At 60.0% G+C, this 15,884-nt stretch overlaps 1 protein-coding gene across 3 annotated transcripts in view; it reads right to left on the reverse strand.

The window, feature by feature from the left end:
* Window positions 1–505: 505 nt before the first annotated feature.
* The window catches only part of PEMT (phosphatidylethanolamine N-methyltransferase), an 85,844-nt gene continuing 70,465 nt past the window's right edge, over window positions 506–15,884 (reverse strand). For 2 of the 3 annotated variants that reach the window (XM_063617810.1, XM_055241095.2), the window contains exons 4-7: window positions 7,404–7,549; window positions 4,395–4,506; window positions 1,164–1,238; window positions 506–791 (exon numbers count right to left, since the gene is read on the reverse strand). In XM_063617810.1, coding sequence (XP_063473880.1) covers window positions 734–791; window positions 1,164–1,238; window positions 4,395–4,506; window positions 7,404–7,549 — 391 coding nt within the window. In that variant the 3' untranslated portion in view covers window positions 506–733. Of the gene's footprint in view, window positions 792–1,163; window positions 1,239–2,103; window positions 2,135–4,394; window positions 4,507–7,403; window positions 7,550–15,884 lie in introns of all 3 variants that reach the window. The other variant, XM_055241096.1, reaches the window with a different exon arrangement.

The following is a 15,884-nucleotide window of genomic DNA, read 5'->3' on the forward strand; positions in this document are numbered from 1 at the left end:
CTGTGCCCTGCCTCCCCCAGATGAGGCTTACCCTTGCAGGGCCCACCCTCACCCCCATACAGACACATAGGATGCCCAGCACGTGTCCAGCTGCTGGTCAGCACAAGGCCATTCATTTAGGAACGACAGTGTCATCTGCCCAGCTAGACTGGGGTGGCCAAGGACAACATGCCCACACCTCTCCACCCTCATGCTGACGGACACAGGGCTGGATCCTCCAAGGGAAGTGGCAGCAGAGGGGCTGTCTTGGGTGTGCTGGGGTGGGGGTGGGAGCAGGTGACACAAGACACCAAGTCTCCTGGGGAGGAAACCATGGCCACGGCCAGGTGAGCCCCTGATGCCTCCTAAGTACCTTATTGGGAAGCCTGGAGAAAGGTGCCCACCCCTCAACTCTGAGATTTCAAGACAGAAAGGCTGGAGCCAGCCTGGCCTGGGAGCTATTGGACCTGATGTTCGTGCCCCAGGCCTGCTCTTTCGCGCAGACAGACAGAAGCTGGAGCAGATGTTGGCGTCAGGGTGCCTTTATTGGTGAATGGGAATGTGTGGGTTGGAGCTCAATGGCCATATGTTGGCACGACCAGGGTCCCCAAGGCAGCAGGTTCCAAGGCACTGGAGCAGCCCACGCTAGGGGCGAGCCCTGAGCAGCAGGCACCATTCTTGCCCTGCACAGAGCCTGGCACTTGGGGCAGGCCAGAAGGCTGGCCAGGCCTTCAGCAAAGCTGTTGCAGCTCAGTCAGCTCCTCTTGCGGGGCCCGGAGGCTTTCTGCCGGTAGATCTCAGCGGTGAAGGGCCTGCCGGGCAGCGGGGAGAGGCTTCAGTCAGCAGGTCCTGGGGGTGACCCACTGCCCGCACCAGAGCTCTGCCTCCATCAGCTTGAGGGTGTCCAGATGGGACCGGGATCCCCTTCATCCCCCCAGAGCCGCTGGGGCAACACTGACTTGGAGCCTTCAGAGAGCAGGAGGGAGGGGAGAGGGGCCGGCTGCCTGCTGGGTCCCGCAGGCCGCACTGTAAGCTACCATGGCCGCTCTGACCTGGGAGCCCTGGAGTGGGCCTGGCTGACTACAGCCTGTCCTGAGCCTGCCCTGACCACAAGGAAAGGTTCTAGAGGGAGAGACAGGGCCAGTCGGGCAGCCACGCCCCCACCCACCGCAGCCCCTACTCACTCTTCGTATAGGAGGGCCACCATGTAGGTGAGGGCCACCAGCACCGTCAGGAGCAGGCCCGTGGGGCTGGCGTGCCTGCAAGGACAGAGGCATGTCAGGCCTGGCTGGAGCCAGGTCTCTCAGGGCCACTGCCCACCTGCCCAGGCTGGCCCTTCCTGCCATGACCCAGGCCCTCCAGCCGACACTGGGCCACTTGGGCCAACCAAGCCCAGGCAGCACTGCCCCTTCCTGAGTCTGGCTTTTGTGCCAGGACCAGGGTCCCCATGTTCTCGGTCCTGATCCATTTATCATCATTGCCTGTCTGGCCTGGCTGGGTTCCCTCAGGGCGGGGCCTGCTCACTCTTTCCGGGTCTCCAGCCGCCAGCCCAGAGCTGGGGATGCAGCCCCAGGCAGAAGAGTCCCAGTGGCTAGGGCTGTTCATTCCCACACAGGAGGAGGTTCTGGGGCAAAGTGCTCCCCTGTCCCCCAGAAACCATGCTCTGAGGAACAAAGGCTGTTTTCTAGAAATGGGTCCAGGGTCCCCCAAAGCCACTTTGGTCCACCCTGAGTCCCCAGCCCCCGGCCACAGGTGCAGCCCCATGGCCACGCCCTGGGAGGATCTGGCTGTGGGGAAGGGGGCTTAGGAGCTGCCGCCCCACCCAGACCTCAATACCTAGCGCAGCTTGGGCTCTCCCAGGTGGTGGGACAGCAGCCCCACGCCCAGGAGCCCCCTGGTCACCCCGGCCCAGAGGACGGGAGGCCCTAGGCAGAGCATGCAGCAGGCCCAAGGCTGGATGGAGCATCGCCAGGGGCTCTCTGCTGGTGACCAGCTCCTGACCCCGCCACACCAGTGAGCAGCGGCAGCTCGTTAGTGACGGCACCAAAGAGCCCGGGCGCAGCTGCTTTGGGTTTCCAGAAATAGCTGCCGTCAAGCTGTCCCCCAATCTATTTCTATAGTTACCTCTGATCCCACAGCTCCCGCAGGCGCTGGGCTGCTGCCGGGGAGGAGGGAGGGAGGGAGGAAGAGAGGGAGGGGAGGGAGGAAAGGAGCTGCCTGGTGGGCACAGAGGGCGCATGGGCAGGCCTGGGCCAGGGGCTATGCCCTCCTTGGCTGCCCCTGTGCCAAGCTGCCCCCTCCCCAGCCAAACCATCACAAGAACCCCAGGCAGGGCTGGATCAAGGTGAGGGCTGGAGAACACCTGTGGCCCCTGCCGGGACCCTCTGCCCTGCCCACTGCCTTCCACCCCTGGACCTCACACTGGTCTGCCTGTCTGGGAGCTGCAGGGGCCAGGGCAGACGTAAGGACAGCAAAAATCCAAGCCCAGGCTCCAACCCCAGGCCTGGCAACCAGCAGCAACCCCATTGTGGGCACCGAGGGGGACAGGAACCCCCACTTGCACAACATGAAGCAGGAGGCCCACCTGTCCCTCACAGCCAGGCCACCACCTCTGCCATCTGTCCCCTGGCATCGGGCTCACTGCCACACGGCCTGCCAGGGTCCTACATGCCGGGGAGCTCAGACACCTGGAAGGCCCATCTCTGGGGCCCTGGCAGGTGACAGACAGATGGGCCATGGGAGGCCTGTGGGGGTCCCCGCTGTGTCAGCGTCTGGCCAGGTAATGGCTCATCTCTAATGAGCTCCTGGACTATTGAATATTGAAGGCCATCTCTCAGCACACTGCGTGGCTGATGTCCTCTGGAGGTGGCTTATGCGTCCCCCAGAGCCCTGGCCTGGCGGCCCCGAGCCCAAGGGTGACTCTCACTCCAGGGCACAAGGCACTGCGGGGACACTAAGCCACTGGGGAGGCACCGAAGGTGGGGGGGCTAGGGAGGGATTCCTGCAGGAGGGGACACCTCACACTGGGTTTGGAAGGACTGACAAGGGGCACAAGTGGGAGGGTTCTAGGTGAGGGAACAGTGTGTAAGTGCATACATGCACGTGTTTGTGCACACAGAGGAGAGAGGGGGCCAGGTGTGTTGGGAACCCTAAGCCTGCAGGGATGACCTGGTTGGGGGGGATTGTTTGAGTTTGGGCTCATTCTGTGGCCCCAGTGGGGGTGCTCCATGGCCGGTGAGCCTGGGAGCACACAGTCTGGGCCTCAGGAACGCACTGCCCAAGTCCGGGCAGAGGGACCAGGCTAGAAGGCAGGTAGGACGTGTCCCTGGGGGCTGCCTGGCCTGGACGTGGGGTGGGGGTAGGGTGGATCCCAGCCAGATCCACAGCCCCCCTTCTAGCTTCTGCTGTCTCCAACCCCAGCTGCTACGGTCCCAGCTGCTGAAGGTGGGGAGCCAGGAGGCAACATCTTGCGCTTGACATTCACCGTTTACGATTCACTCCTTTGGGATCCTCAGGTCTTGGGGAGAACCTGTAAATTCTAGGCCAGTGGTTTTCAAGTGGTAAACAAAAGCAGTGGAACACTGTCTGCCAAAAATCCTTCTATGGAAGAAAATGGCTAAACTAGAACTGCCGGGGTGGGGGCTGGGTGTGAAGCCGAGGGCAGCTCCCACTGTGCCATCCTTGACTGCAGGTCCTCTGACCCCCCTGGGGGAGCACATCTCCACACCTTGTCAGTACCTGTACCTGGCTGAGGCTGATAGCAGTTCTAGGCTTCCCTTATGGCACGGGGCCCCCTCTGTGGGAAGGGGTATCTGCCACATGGGCAGAGGCTTTGGGGGGCACAGGGAGTTCTGTCAGCTGCGGGTGAGCTGGGCCCTAACGGCTCTGGCCGCCCCCTCCTGCGGGGAAGATGGCTCAGGTGGTCCCAGCCCTGATGTCCCAGCACAGGGGTCCGCAAACTACGGCCTACGGGCCAAGAACGCCTGTTACATTTTTAAACAGTTAAAAGCAAAAGGATCAAAAGAATGTTTCATGACACATGAAAAGGATCTGAAATTTAGGCTTCAGTGTCTGTAAGTGGAGCTGTGCTGGCACCCAGCATGTGCATCCGTTTTCCTGCGTCTGCAGCTGTTTTGTGTGGCAGGACCAGGACTGAGCAGCTGTGACCTGCCTGCAGCCTTTGAGCCTCCACACTCCAGCCCTCTTGGAGAAGCTGGCCACCCTGTTCTGGGATGTTGCTTCTGTTACCATAGATAAGACGCTTCTGAGAAAGGGAGAACCAGGGCGCCTAGGCCCCCACAAATGACATGTTCTTCCTCTCTCTCCAGGGGCCCTGGCCCCCACGTCCTGAGCTGCACCAGCTCCTCTCCGGGAGGTGGCCAGCAGGGCAGAGGGGCGGCAAGTCTGGTACTCACATGATGGCCCAGCCCAGGTAGTTGGCTGTGCTTCCCCAGTACATGGGGTTGTCCAGGATGTTGAAGGGGAACATGGTCACTCTTGCCTCCTTGAGGATCCCAAAGTAATCACCTGTGGATGAAGCAAGACAGGGTCCCTCGGCTATTCATCAACCCTGGCCACACCATCACTGAGGGAGGCCCCAGAGCGGGCTGTGGCGAGACCTGCAGGTGACACAAGGCCCTGCCCTCCAGGAGGCCCCAGGGAGTTCAACAATGAGCAGAGTCAGAGGGACCCAACAGGCACACAGACAGCAGAGGGCGTGGGTCCCAAGGACTGAGGTGCTGAGCACCGCCCCTGTCCCACTGCTCCTCTTCTCATGCACTCTGACCCAGCCACGCTGGCCTTCCTCTTCTTGCTGGCTCTGCACACGCTGTTCCCTCCCCTGCGATGCCTTTCCCTGCTCTCTGTACAGAGAGCGCCTTAACTCCTCAGGCCCTTCACCCTCTGCTCATGGTGCCTCTTTATGCAGACCCTTCCTCTTCCTGTCCTACCTCCCGCTCTTCCTCGCTCTGGTGAGTTCTTCTCCCTCTAGGGGCCTCAGCTGATTGCTAAGGGCTGCTCTGCTCCATGCCCCAGACTGTGTGGCTCTGGCACCGGGGCCTGGCCACAGCACGCCTCTCGTCGCTCTGGGAGGTCAGCCCTAGTATTAGTTTTCTCACTCAGCTGCCCAGAGGAGCTAGACCCAGTGGAGAAAGGGTGACTATTGAACAGCCTGTTCCAGACAGGCCAGCCATGCACCCGTCAGCCGCACAGCCACAAGGCGTCCCCCGGCAGGGCTGCTCTGAGCCGTAGGGAGTGGCCGGGGTCACAGTCACAGTGTCTGTCCCAGGCCCACAGAGGACCGTCCCACTGGACACAGAGTAACCGCTCCATAAAGGGTGTGGCTTCGTTCCTCCCAGCCTTCTGTCCCCAGAAACCCTTCATTTGTCTCTCCTCCCAGAGCACAATGGAGCTTCACCCGAGGCGGAAAGTAGGGCAGCTGCCCAACAATGGGCAGCATGGGCAGGGGGGGTCCGGGAGCTTCATCACCATCTGGGGACACGGGGCAGGGCCCAGGACCACTGGAAAGTTCTTTCTTCCCAGGAAGCAGGAAGTAGGGCAGCGGGCTGTGCGTAGATGGCCCAGAAACCCAATTCGGGCTGAGTCACAGCAGGAAATGACCACCTTTTCTACATCCCACGCTGCTGGTCCTCGGCGTTTCTAAGCCATGTCTGCTGGCAGGGCCACTGGGAGGCTGTGGCCACTGGTGTTTGTGGGTTCCTTCCCTCCCTCTGAATGTCCAGGGCCCCCCAGCTTGTTCTTCCACTGCCAAGGGGCTCCACCCACCATCCCGGCTCTCCTTACACTGCCTGCAGCCCTCCCTGTCCAGATCCACCAGAGCCCTGGCCACTGGAGGGCCCCTGCCACTGGTCTCCCACAGGACCTGACTGCACAGCCTGGAGCCCCCCTTCCCGTGTGGCCCTCACCGCCCTCACATCCTGGAAGGGCCCCTCCACAGCTCCTCCTGAGCCCCACCTCTGATCCCGGCTCCATCAGTCCAACCTCTTCCTTGCTGGGACCCCCTCTATGGCTCCCACCTCTCTGGGGATGGAGCCTCAGCCCCTTGCATGGCCCTCGAGGCCTTGGCTCATCCTCCAGCCCTGTCCCAACCGACAGCACCTGTGTGGCCAGTCCGGCTGCACCCCGCCTCCAGCCACCCGCTACTCTGCCCTCAACCTCCCTCTCCTTGCACCAAGGCTTTTTCCTCTTTCCTACCTGCCCGCACCTGCCCCTACCTGGCAGATCCAGACATTCCTGGCTGCCGCCCCCGTTCCTGGACAAAACTCCCCACAGCGCCTGCCTGAGCAGGAAGCACTGAACTGCCTGTGGGTGCCCCCCACAGTCCCAGAGAGGCCTGGCCATGGGCGATCCAGAATGCTGCACCCACAGATGCCACTTCCTCCCTCAGGGGGACCCCCTACTGCTGAGCACAGTCTCCTTGAGAACTTGGAGTGCCCTGTGACAGCCCACAGTGCCCTGGGGGCTGGGCCCAAGAAGCTGCAGCCGGCATCTAAGGATGGGGATGGCAGGCAGGCCCGGGAGCTCCTCAGGACACCGTTGGTCCTGAGGAAGACATGGGCCTTCTCATCCATGACAGAGAGCGGGCAATGTGGCCAGCTGGACCAACTCCCTGCTCACTGGGAGGGGCTCCCCTTGGACAGGGGCTGCCTCCTTCTCTCCTTCCAGGTTCCTAAGGCCCCCTCTTGTCCCCGACCCCTGCTGCCATCTCCCCTCCCATCCCGACCCCTACTGCCTTTAGCATGACTGCTTTTCTTTCCCAGTTTCCAAGGAGCTGGAAGTTGCTGCCATCATGAGGGTCATTGGTGGGCGTCTAGCCAGGCCAGCACTGGGCTCACAGCCTGAAAGCACCTCAGCCACAGGCAGAGGGAAATGGAGAAGGGATAAGGTGCCTCCACCCCTCACCCCTCCCCAGACCTACACCAGCCCTGCTTGCAGTCAAACACAGCACAAACCACAATCCTGCCTGGCCTGAGAGCCACGCGTGCGGGGAGCTGCTAGGGAGGTGGCTGACTCACCACCACCTCAGGCTTCTGCGCAACAGGGCCTGAGAGTCTTCTGCAAGGGGGAGCTAGTGCTGGAGCTGGACTCAAGGAGTCCTGCACCCGGCCTGGGCCGCAGAACGGGTGTTGAGTGCATCTTCATTAGCTGGAGAGAAGCAGCAGGAGCTGTCTTCACTCCCCAGGAGGCAGCCACTCAGCATGCTGGGGTAAGAGGAGCTGTTGGAGCCCAGCCTCCCGTTCTAACCGTGGACAAGCCAGGCCTGGAGGAGGGAAGACGCCCCGATGGAGGGGGCCCCCAGCACTCCCACCAATGTCATGGATAGCAGGGAGGCAGCCACCTGGCCCTGCACCTCCCTGGGGCTCCAGTGGGCCTGCTCAGGGTCACCCCAGCCCTCAGGGTCTTACCTAGGAAAGTTCCAGTGAACCCCAGTGCAAAGAAGCTGGAGAGCACGAGCATGACGCCCAGTCCCAGGAGTGCGAGGCCCAGGCTGTAGGCCGAGGGGGTGTCCAGGCTCTCCATCCTGGGCTGGCTCAGCATGGCCTGCGTGAAGCTGTGGGCAGGGGATGGAGACGGAGGACGTCATGGCCAGGGAGGATGTCACGGCCCGGGAGGAGGCCGACTTCATCTTCTCGCCCTCTCCCCAGGGACCCTTAGAGAGTAGCCAGCCCAGGGCTGCCAGGCCAGGCAGGCAGCAGGTGGGGTCCGGTCCACCTGGGAGGTGGGTGACAGTAACAGGGAGGGGCCCAGGCCTGCCAGATTTTTAAATTTTTCCAAGAGAAGCCAGAAATCCTGACTCGTATGTGAAATATCCTAATTTTTAGAAATAGACAATTCATGAAAACCACTTTAGACCCTGCATGTGAGCAGGCTGGATTCAGCCCGAAGGCTACCAGCTTGCAAACTCTCATCCTGTCCAACGAGCAACTCATACTATGGAGGAAAGTGAGGCTCAGGAAAGACGCAGGTGCCAGGTTGCAGGGCAGGCCCAGGTGTCCCATTCCCCAACAGACTCAGTGCCCCAAGGCCTGGGGCGTACTCTGTGCTAGGGATTGCACTTCCATAGCCCCTGCGGGTCTGGCCACATCCTGGGTGGCGTGACTTGTATTTAAAGGCACTTTGGGAGCCCTTAATGTCCTCCTCCACACCTGAATTCCCCCACTAGGCTCCCTTTGGGGCCAAACCACTGAAAGCCTTGTTAAAAGGTAGTGGGGACCGGGCATGGTGGCTCACGCCTGTAATCCCAAGAGTTTGGGAGGCTGAGGCGGGCGGGTCACCTGAGGTCAGGAGTTCGAGACCAGCCTGGCCAACATGGTGAAACCCTGTCTCTACTCAAAATACAAAAATTAGCTGGGTGTGGTGGTGGGCACCTGGAATCCCAGCTACTTGAGAGGCTGGGGCACAAGAATCGCTTGAACCCAGGAGGCGGAGTTTGCACACCACTGCACTCCAGCCTGGGCAATAGAGCAAGACTTAGTATCAAAAGAAAAAAGAAAAAAAAAAAAGGCAGTGGCGTGACCAAAAGGGGGTGACTATGATAGCAGTGGGTCTAGAGGCTCAGGTTCTCCAGTTGGCTCCGGAGGACTGAGGGTCTGGTGGAGGGAGGGCACAGGGGCTAGGCATGTGCTGATGATGTACCCGGGCCTCATCACAGGGGAGCGGGCGCTGGTGGGAAGGGGGCCCTGGGTGCTAGATGAGAGGCACACTCACAGGAAAGGCTGTGTGTGGGAGCATGGACATGTGTGACCAAATGTGCACTTCCCATGCTTGCAATAATAACAACACAGAAGAGACGTGGAGATCTGCTGCCTCACGCAGGGCAGCGCCTTTCACACCCAGTCTGCAGACGGCATCTCCCAGCAGGGCCAGCTCACCATCCACCCCACCACCCATCCTTCCTCCACCCATCTATCCTTTATGCACCCACACATCCATCCATCTGTCCAGCTATCCATCCTTCCATCCATCAGTGTATCCTCTATCTGCCCACACAACCATCCATCTGTCCAGCTATCCATCCTTCCATCCATCAGTGTATCCTCTATCTGCCCACACATCCATCCATCCATCCACCATGAAGTATCTTCATTTGCCAGGCTCTTTCAAGCAGATTGAAGCCCCCACCTTCATCCACTCATTCCATTCATTGGTGAATTCAGATTGTTGTGAAGCTCCTTATGCTGAGCTAAGGACATACAGACATGTCTTTATGCCTCCCTGGAACTCCTTCCTCCAGCTTGACTGGGAGCTCTTGGGGAACAGAAGCTACTCCTCCTTCCCTGCGTATCCCCCCAGCACTTGGCCCAGGCCACAGAACGGATGTTTAGTGCATATTCATCGACTGGAGAGAAGCAGCAGCCGCTCCTTCCTTCTCCTGCCATCCCCAAGAGCAGAGAAGGAGCCAGGGAGAAAGGGAGAAGGGCCTGTGGACAAAGCCACCAGGACCCGGTGGCAGAGGCGGGCACACCAACCTGTCAAACAGCGGCATTCAGGTGTCAGGGTAAACCCACTGCTGGTCATGCTGCCCACACCCCCAGCTCTCCACCCACCAGTGCCCTGCCCCGATACTGCTGCTGCCCGGGCTCAGGGTCACCCCGCAGCTCCAGGCCAAGCCTCTGGGATTGGCTCAGGGTCACGGGCTGCCATGGAATCAGGTGGCCACATGCACACCCAGTTGATGCCACGATCCAGGCACACCTTCTCCCCTGCCTGGCACCCTCCACTCTCCTGCCTGCAGATGGTGGAGTGGGAGGGAAAGGAAGGGTGCTGGCCCTGCTCAGGAGCATGGCTCCCCTGCAAGCATCTGGCTCCTTGGCTGCCACTGCACTGGGGACCAGAAAACAGACAGGGGTTGGGAGGGGCAAACAGGGGAGAGCATTCCAGAAAGAGGAAATAGCAGGGAGGTGTGCCTTAGAGTCTGGGGCAGGGCGTGGAGCAGGGAAGGTGCAGGCCTCGGCCCGGCAGGGTTTGGAATGCACTCTGCCTGCTGTGGAAAATGCAGAACCAGGGAGACCCATCCAGGTGCTGCAATAGGGGGTGGGAGCAGAGGCCAGGCCTGAGGATGCCGGAGGGTCACTCTGGAGGGAGACTCTATTGCTCTTACCCCCTCCTGCGGAGACCTGAGCCAGGGCCTGGGTCCACACCCCATGCTCAGGGTTCCTCTGCCAGAATTCATCTGCATCACACAAGCAGGCAGCAGATGAAAGGGAACTTCCTCCCTCTGGTGTGGCCCAAAAGCCCAGCTCGTTCAGGGCCCAGCTTCCCTGGGGGCATGGCTCAGTAGGAAAATCAGATCTGTTTGGAAGCAGATTCCTGATGAAGGGCAGATCTGGGGCCAGGGAGTGGGTGGGAGAGGCCCCAGATTTGCCCCAGACCTGACCCTCAGTCCCCCAGCTGCTCCTCCGCCTACGGCCCCAGTCCTGGGGACTTTCCTTTCCTTTCTCTGAGATGACAGCCTGGGCTGGCTCCTGGCACAATGCTCTGTGGGTCATTTGCTCAGAGTCAGCAGAGGAACTGGGCTGAGCTCCTCCCTGGCATTCTCACCAAGTGGCCCCGTACCCAGTCAAATACAGTCTGATTCTAGATTCCAGGTTTACTGGAATCTCATGGCCCGAATTAGGCAATCCACAGTGTTCTAGCTCCTCCATTAAGCCAGGAAAGCACAGTCCGTCCATTCCACAGGGAAAATTAGTGGATGGATGAGTAGCTCTGTAACCACAAGCTCCCTAACAGAATGAGGTAATACAAGACGCAATTTCCCTTAGAAGTATTCCGCACTAGGGGTGGGGAACGGAGACTCATTCATTTGCCTTGGGTTCTATTTTTAAGACCTGGATTGAACCTTCAGTCATTAATGTGATTTGAGGCTGTTTGCACTCTGCTCCCATAAAATCCCGGAAACCCTGGGGTGGAGGTGGGGAGGGGGCATCGCTGCCCTCAGTGTCCCTGCCCTGTCCCCAGCCGGCAGTCCTGGGCCACATACCAGGCCACAGGCACACGGCCCCACCTGGGACAGGCCTGTCCTGTTTCTATCTGCAGCCGACCAGAAACACTTCCCTGACTTTGATCATTCTGGGGTGTCTCCGCAACGTCATCCACATCCACGTGTGGCCTGAGTGCCATGTACTCCACATCCTTCACCCCAGGCTTGGAGTGACTCGCTCTTTCCACTCCATCTCAGCTACACGACGCTAGCCATGAAATCAGTCATCTGATGGGGTCATTTCTTTTCCAAGACATATTAAAATAAGCATATAACTACTAAAACAAAGAAATGTTCATCTATGCAACCCCCGAAACCATCAAGGGGCTTGAATTTCGGGCTTTGACGCTGCACTAATTCTGAGCATTTTAATAACATGTCACCTTTCCAAAGTGTTTCCAAAACCCATCAATAGCTGAGAGAGAGTCCGTCTTGTTTTACAAACAGGGAAGCAGATGGTAGAAAGCAGGAGGGGCAGGATGGCTCTCCTGCCTCCTCACGACCTGTAAACAGTGGGACAGGCTCAAGCCTCATGGGCAGGCCAAGGACAACAGGCAGCAGTATCCCAGCACCCCTAGCACCTGGTAATCCCAGGCTGATACCCACTCTCCTTCCAAACTTCCTGGCGGTGTGTGCTTTGGGGATGGGGAGGGTGCCTCTTCCCTCCTTCCCAGCCACAGCCCCTCAGGTGCTAGACTGGCCTGGTCTACCAGGGCCTGGGCCCCACTCTTGCTGAACTGCAGCCCCTCTCCCTCTTTTCTTCCCAGCAGCTGGGGGCCCTCGTGCCCAGGAAAGCCTACGCCAGGTTCCCTGTCCTAAGTGCCCCCCCACCCCTTACTCTCCAGCTGCCCGCATGGACCCTGCCCAATGGCTACCCCAGGCACCTGCCCCGAGGGAATCACTCTGGTGAAGGGATTTCACAAATAGAATTCAGGTCCTAATCAGCTGGCCTTGAGTTAATCAAAAGGGAGGTGACCCTGGGTAGGCCTTTCCAAAAGGGTCTAGAAGCCAGAGAGACCGAAAGCCAAAGCCACAGAGCTGCCTGCTGTGCTGTGGGGAGGCCACTAGGAGCTGGGCCTCAAGGACCTGCGTCCTGCCAGCAACCCGAAAGCGTGGAGGACCACGCCTCGGGTGAGCTCACACCCAGCAGGCACCTTGATTCCAGCCTGGGGAGTCCCTGAGCAAAGACTCCACCCCCCCATCCAGCCTCCTGGACACAGAAACTGTCACATAGTAAGTTTGTGTGGTTTAAGCCGCTAAGTGTGTGGGAATTTGTTACACAGCAGAAGGAAACTAATACACTTGGCTTCCCAGTCCACAGACTCTTTAAAAATTCTGGCCTATTCTGCCAAGACGGCAGGAGTCGCTTCTTTCTGCCATGGAACTCTGCACACGCCCAGCCCTCCATCGCTCCATCGGAAGCAAACTGTCCCATCGGCTCCATGCCCTCCCTCCTTCATGCAGCTGCTCGACCCCCGGCCTGTCCTGACCACATCCTGGAGCAGGTCCGGCCAGGCACTGGGATGCAGCAGTGACCAGGACGTGTAGTCACCGGGACAGAGGGCCACCTGTGCCAGCCTCCTCCAGGGCCACAGTCCCAAGGGCCTGGCCTCAGAATCATCAGGGAGTTTTTGAAAACAGACTTCCCTGGGGGAGAGGGGCTCTGGGGTGAGTCTGGTGTCCCACAGGGTTGTACCTGCCCCATGGCCTCTAGTATACAGAGCGCTGAGGTGTGTCCCCACCTGCCCTGCCCCTGCTGTCCAGCCTGTGAGTGGGGGCCGCCCTCTCTGGGGACTCACAGGCCCCACCCAGCCATCTGAAGAGCCGGCTCACTCCTCCAGGTCTTGGTCATAATGCTTCTTCAGCCAGGGCTCTGCCTGCAACCTACCCACCCAGACCACCTTCCAGAGACCACCCTGCCCCTCCAGGTGCCTCCTAGCCCAGCCTGGGAGCACCTCCAGGTCGAGGAAGATTCCTGATCGACAGCCACACTCCGAGGCCAGGATGCAGCTTCTCAGCCTGGCTGTGCCCGCCACACCAGAGCACACAGGAGCCTCTCCCCTCAGAAGACCCAGAGGGAGCCCTGGGAGACTCCAGGCAGTTCCGATGTGCACTGGAATACAGTTCCATCCCATGACTGGTGAACGACACCAGGAGCTCGCTGATGCCCTAACAAGCTCGGCTGTCTCCTCCCACAGCCAGGCGGGAGGAAGGGCTGCAGCCCAGTCTCGTGAAGCCCATTCGAGCCCTGCCTGGCCATCCACACCTCGCCCGCCCCCGTGGGCTTTCTCGAGACCAGCCTTGTGGCTCATCAGAGGGTAGCAGTCCAGCCAAGGCCGGCCAAGTTCAGCTGTGCAGGGGGCAGCTCAGGCAAGGGACTTCAACAAGTGCCCCTAAGCCCATCAGCCTTCCTCCCCATTCACACTCCACAGCCAGAGCAAACAGGTCTGTGCTAATGGCCCCCTCGGGACTGGATGGAGCACATCTGCTTCCAGATAGCAGTGGCTCATCCTGCCCTGGGCCTCCCCTGACCTCTGGATGCACTGCTGGTGCAGACCTGCTAACACAGTGGCCTACTCTACCCTGGGACCTGCTGGCAGGTCAGCTGCTGGTGGCCTCTCGGACATCCCGTCCATGACCCAGGCTTGGCTCAAGCACGTGCCTGTGTTCTCTGCCCACCACCCGACTCATGCTGGGCACAGAGGCTTTCGAGCACAGCCTGGACCCCACAAAGCTTGTCATCTCCCATGAAGAAAGGATGCCACACCCCAAAGGCCCAGAACAGGCACACTCATGGGGACACAAAGCAGACGAGTGCTGCCAGGGGCTGGGGGGTGGGAGGTGACTGCTCCAGGCATATAGGGTGAAGAAAAAGCTCAGAAACTAGTCAGGAGGAAGGGCTGCACAACATCAGGAAGCTGCTAAATGTCACTGAATTGTAAAGCTTAAAATGGTTCATAACACTTTATGTTATGTCTATTTTACTGCACAAAAAAAGAATACCCACCTCTAGACAGCCATTGAGGTGATGCGTGCATGGGAAAGGGTGTGGGGGTGTGGGGGGTGCAGGAGCTGGTCCTGAGGGTCCTGTCAGAGCCTGGCCCAAGAGCCGGGTCCAGCTCCAGCACCTGCCACCTGCGTGCCTCACACTGGCAGGTGTGGGCGGGAAGGATGGGTCAGCAGTGCGTGCACCAGGGGCATGGCAGGACAGGGTGCAGGCAGGGGCCTGGAGGGGAAGAACAGTGGGGGAGAGAGTGAGGACCAGGGCACGCCTCTGCCTTTCAATGCAAAAGGTGAGAGGAGAAAAAGCAGCCCAGGACATCCTTTCTCTCTTCCCCAAAATCCAGGGGTGGCCAGTCCAACCAAAAGTCATGGCCCTGCTGGCTGGGCAGATGCCAGGTGAGGCCAACACTGATATGAGAGGAGGGAAAGCTGGGAGCCACCATCTGTAAGAAGCTGACTTCCTCCAGCTACCCCAGGAGGACTCCCAGGGCCCAGGATCCAAGAACAAACCAGACAGTGCTTTGCTGCTGTCTACGCCTGGAGCTGGGCTGTGGGTGGGCCTGTTCCCCTGGTCTCCTAGGTACACACAGCACTAGGCTGGGGCCTGGAGGAGGAAGGATGACCCCTGCCAGGGCCCTCTACTCTCTGCCTTGAAAAGGGGTGGATGACGGGGGCGGACCTCCAGGGTCAGGTAGATCACAGGCTGTGCTGCTGGACCAGCAGGGAGGTGATGGGGAGCGCTCAAGGAAGCCTCCAGGGTTTCTAGTGCAAGATGAGATTGGGCAGGAAATCAGAACTCAGCAGAGACTCAGAGCAGCTCCCAGGGGCAGGGCCGGCAGGAGGGGCTTGATCAAGGCAGCTGCCTTGTGGCACTGGCTGGTGTTTCTGGGCACTCACCTGGCCTGGCCTAGCTGCCCCTGGAGCTGTGTGTGCTGTGGGCTGCAGCCCACTCCTCCTGCTTTGTGCCGGCCCTGATGGTGGTCCCAGCATGCTCTAGGGAGCAGGGGTGGTGGAACAGCTCAGCGTGCCAGCCCTGGGCTGAGTCTCAACCCTCTGCAGCCCTCCACCTGTCTTCAGCCTCGCTGCTCCTGTGGGGGACTCCGAGCTCCAAGCGTCCAGTCAGCCAGCACCAGCCCCCTCCCTCCTGGCCACTGGGGAGTGTGCATGCCTGGGGGCTGGAGGGCACAGACCCCTGACTGTCCTGCCAATGCAGCCAGGGCCCCATCCCGGGTAAGGAGGGACACTCTGCTGGTGGCCCAAGAGGCAGCATGGGTAGGAAAGAGGCCCATCTCCCGTCCCCTGATGCTCCCATAACCCAGCCTGGGTGGTGTGGGTGCCTGCCAGGTTCGTCTGGCCTAAATGGATGGAATCTTTTCTCCCTAAGCCACTGCCGAGCTGGAAGCTGCCTGTTCTCCAATGCTGGTCAGCGCTCCCTGAGCTGTAAAACCTCGGGCAACCATTCCTTCTTGCCAAGCCTCACTTCCTCCATCTGCACAGTCGGACTCTTCTCTACCCAGAGGCTACAAATGTGAAAATGCTCCCTGGGGCCGGAGACCCTAGGAGCTTGTGAGCACATAGGCTGTGCAGACCCATAGGCCCCAAGGCAGTGACATGGGCCAAACCCCTTGTCCTCTGAGGGGTGAAAAGCCCTCTCTGGGGAAGACTCTTCACATCATTCAACCCAGGGCAGGCACCAGGGGACCCACCCCTCTGAGGACCAAGACCCTGGGATAGCCACTCAGGCCTAGAGACAACAGGCAGCCCTGGCCCAAAGTGCCAAGAAGCAAAGGCCAGGAGCCAGGGGTCCAGTGCGGAAGGCTGACTTCAGTAGGACCCTGACCACGCTGCTCACCCACATTCTTGTGGCCAAGCCCATGACAATGACAGGAAGGCAGCAAGGGTG

This window comes from Symphalangus syndactylus, chromosome 14, assembly GCF_028878055.3.
Source record: "Symphalangus syndactylus isolate Jambi chromosome 14, NHGRI_mSymSyn1-v2.1_pri, whole genome shotgun sequence".
NCBI classification, from domain to species: Eukaryota; Metazoa; Chordata; class Mammalia; order Primates; family Hylobatidae; genus Symphalangus; species Symphalangus syndactylus.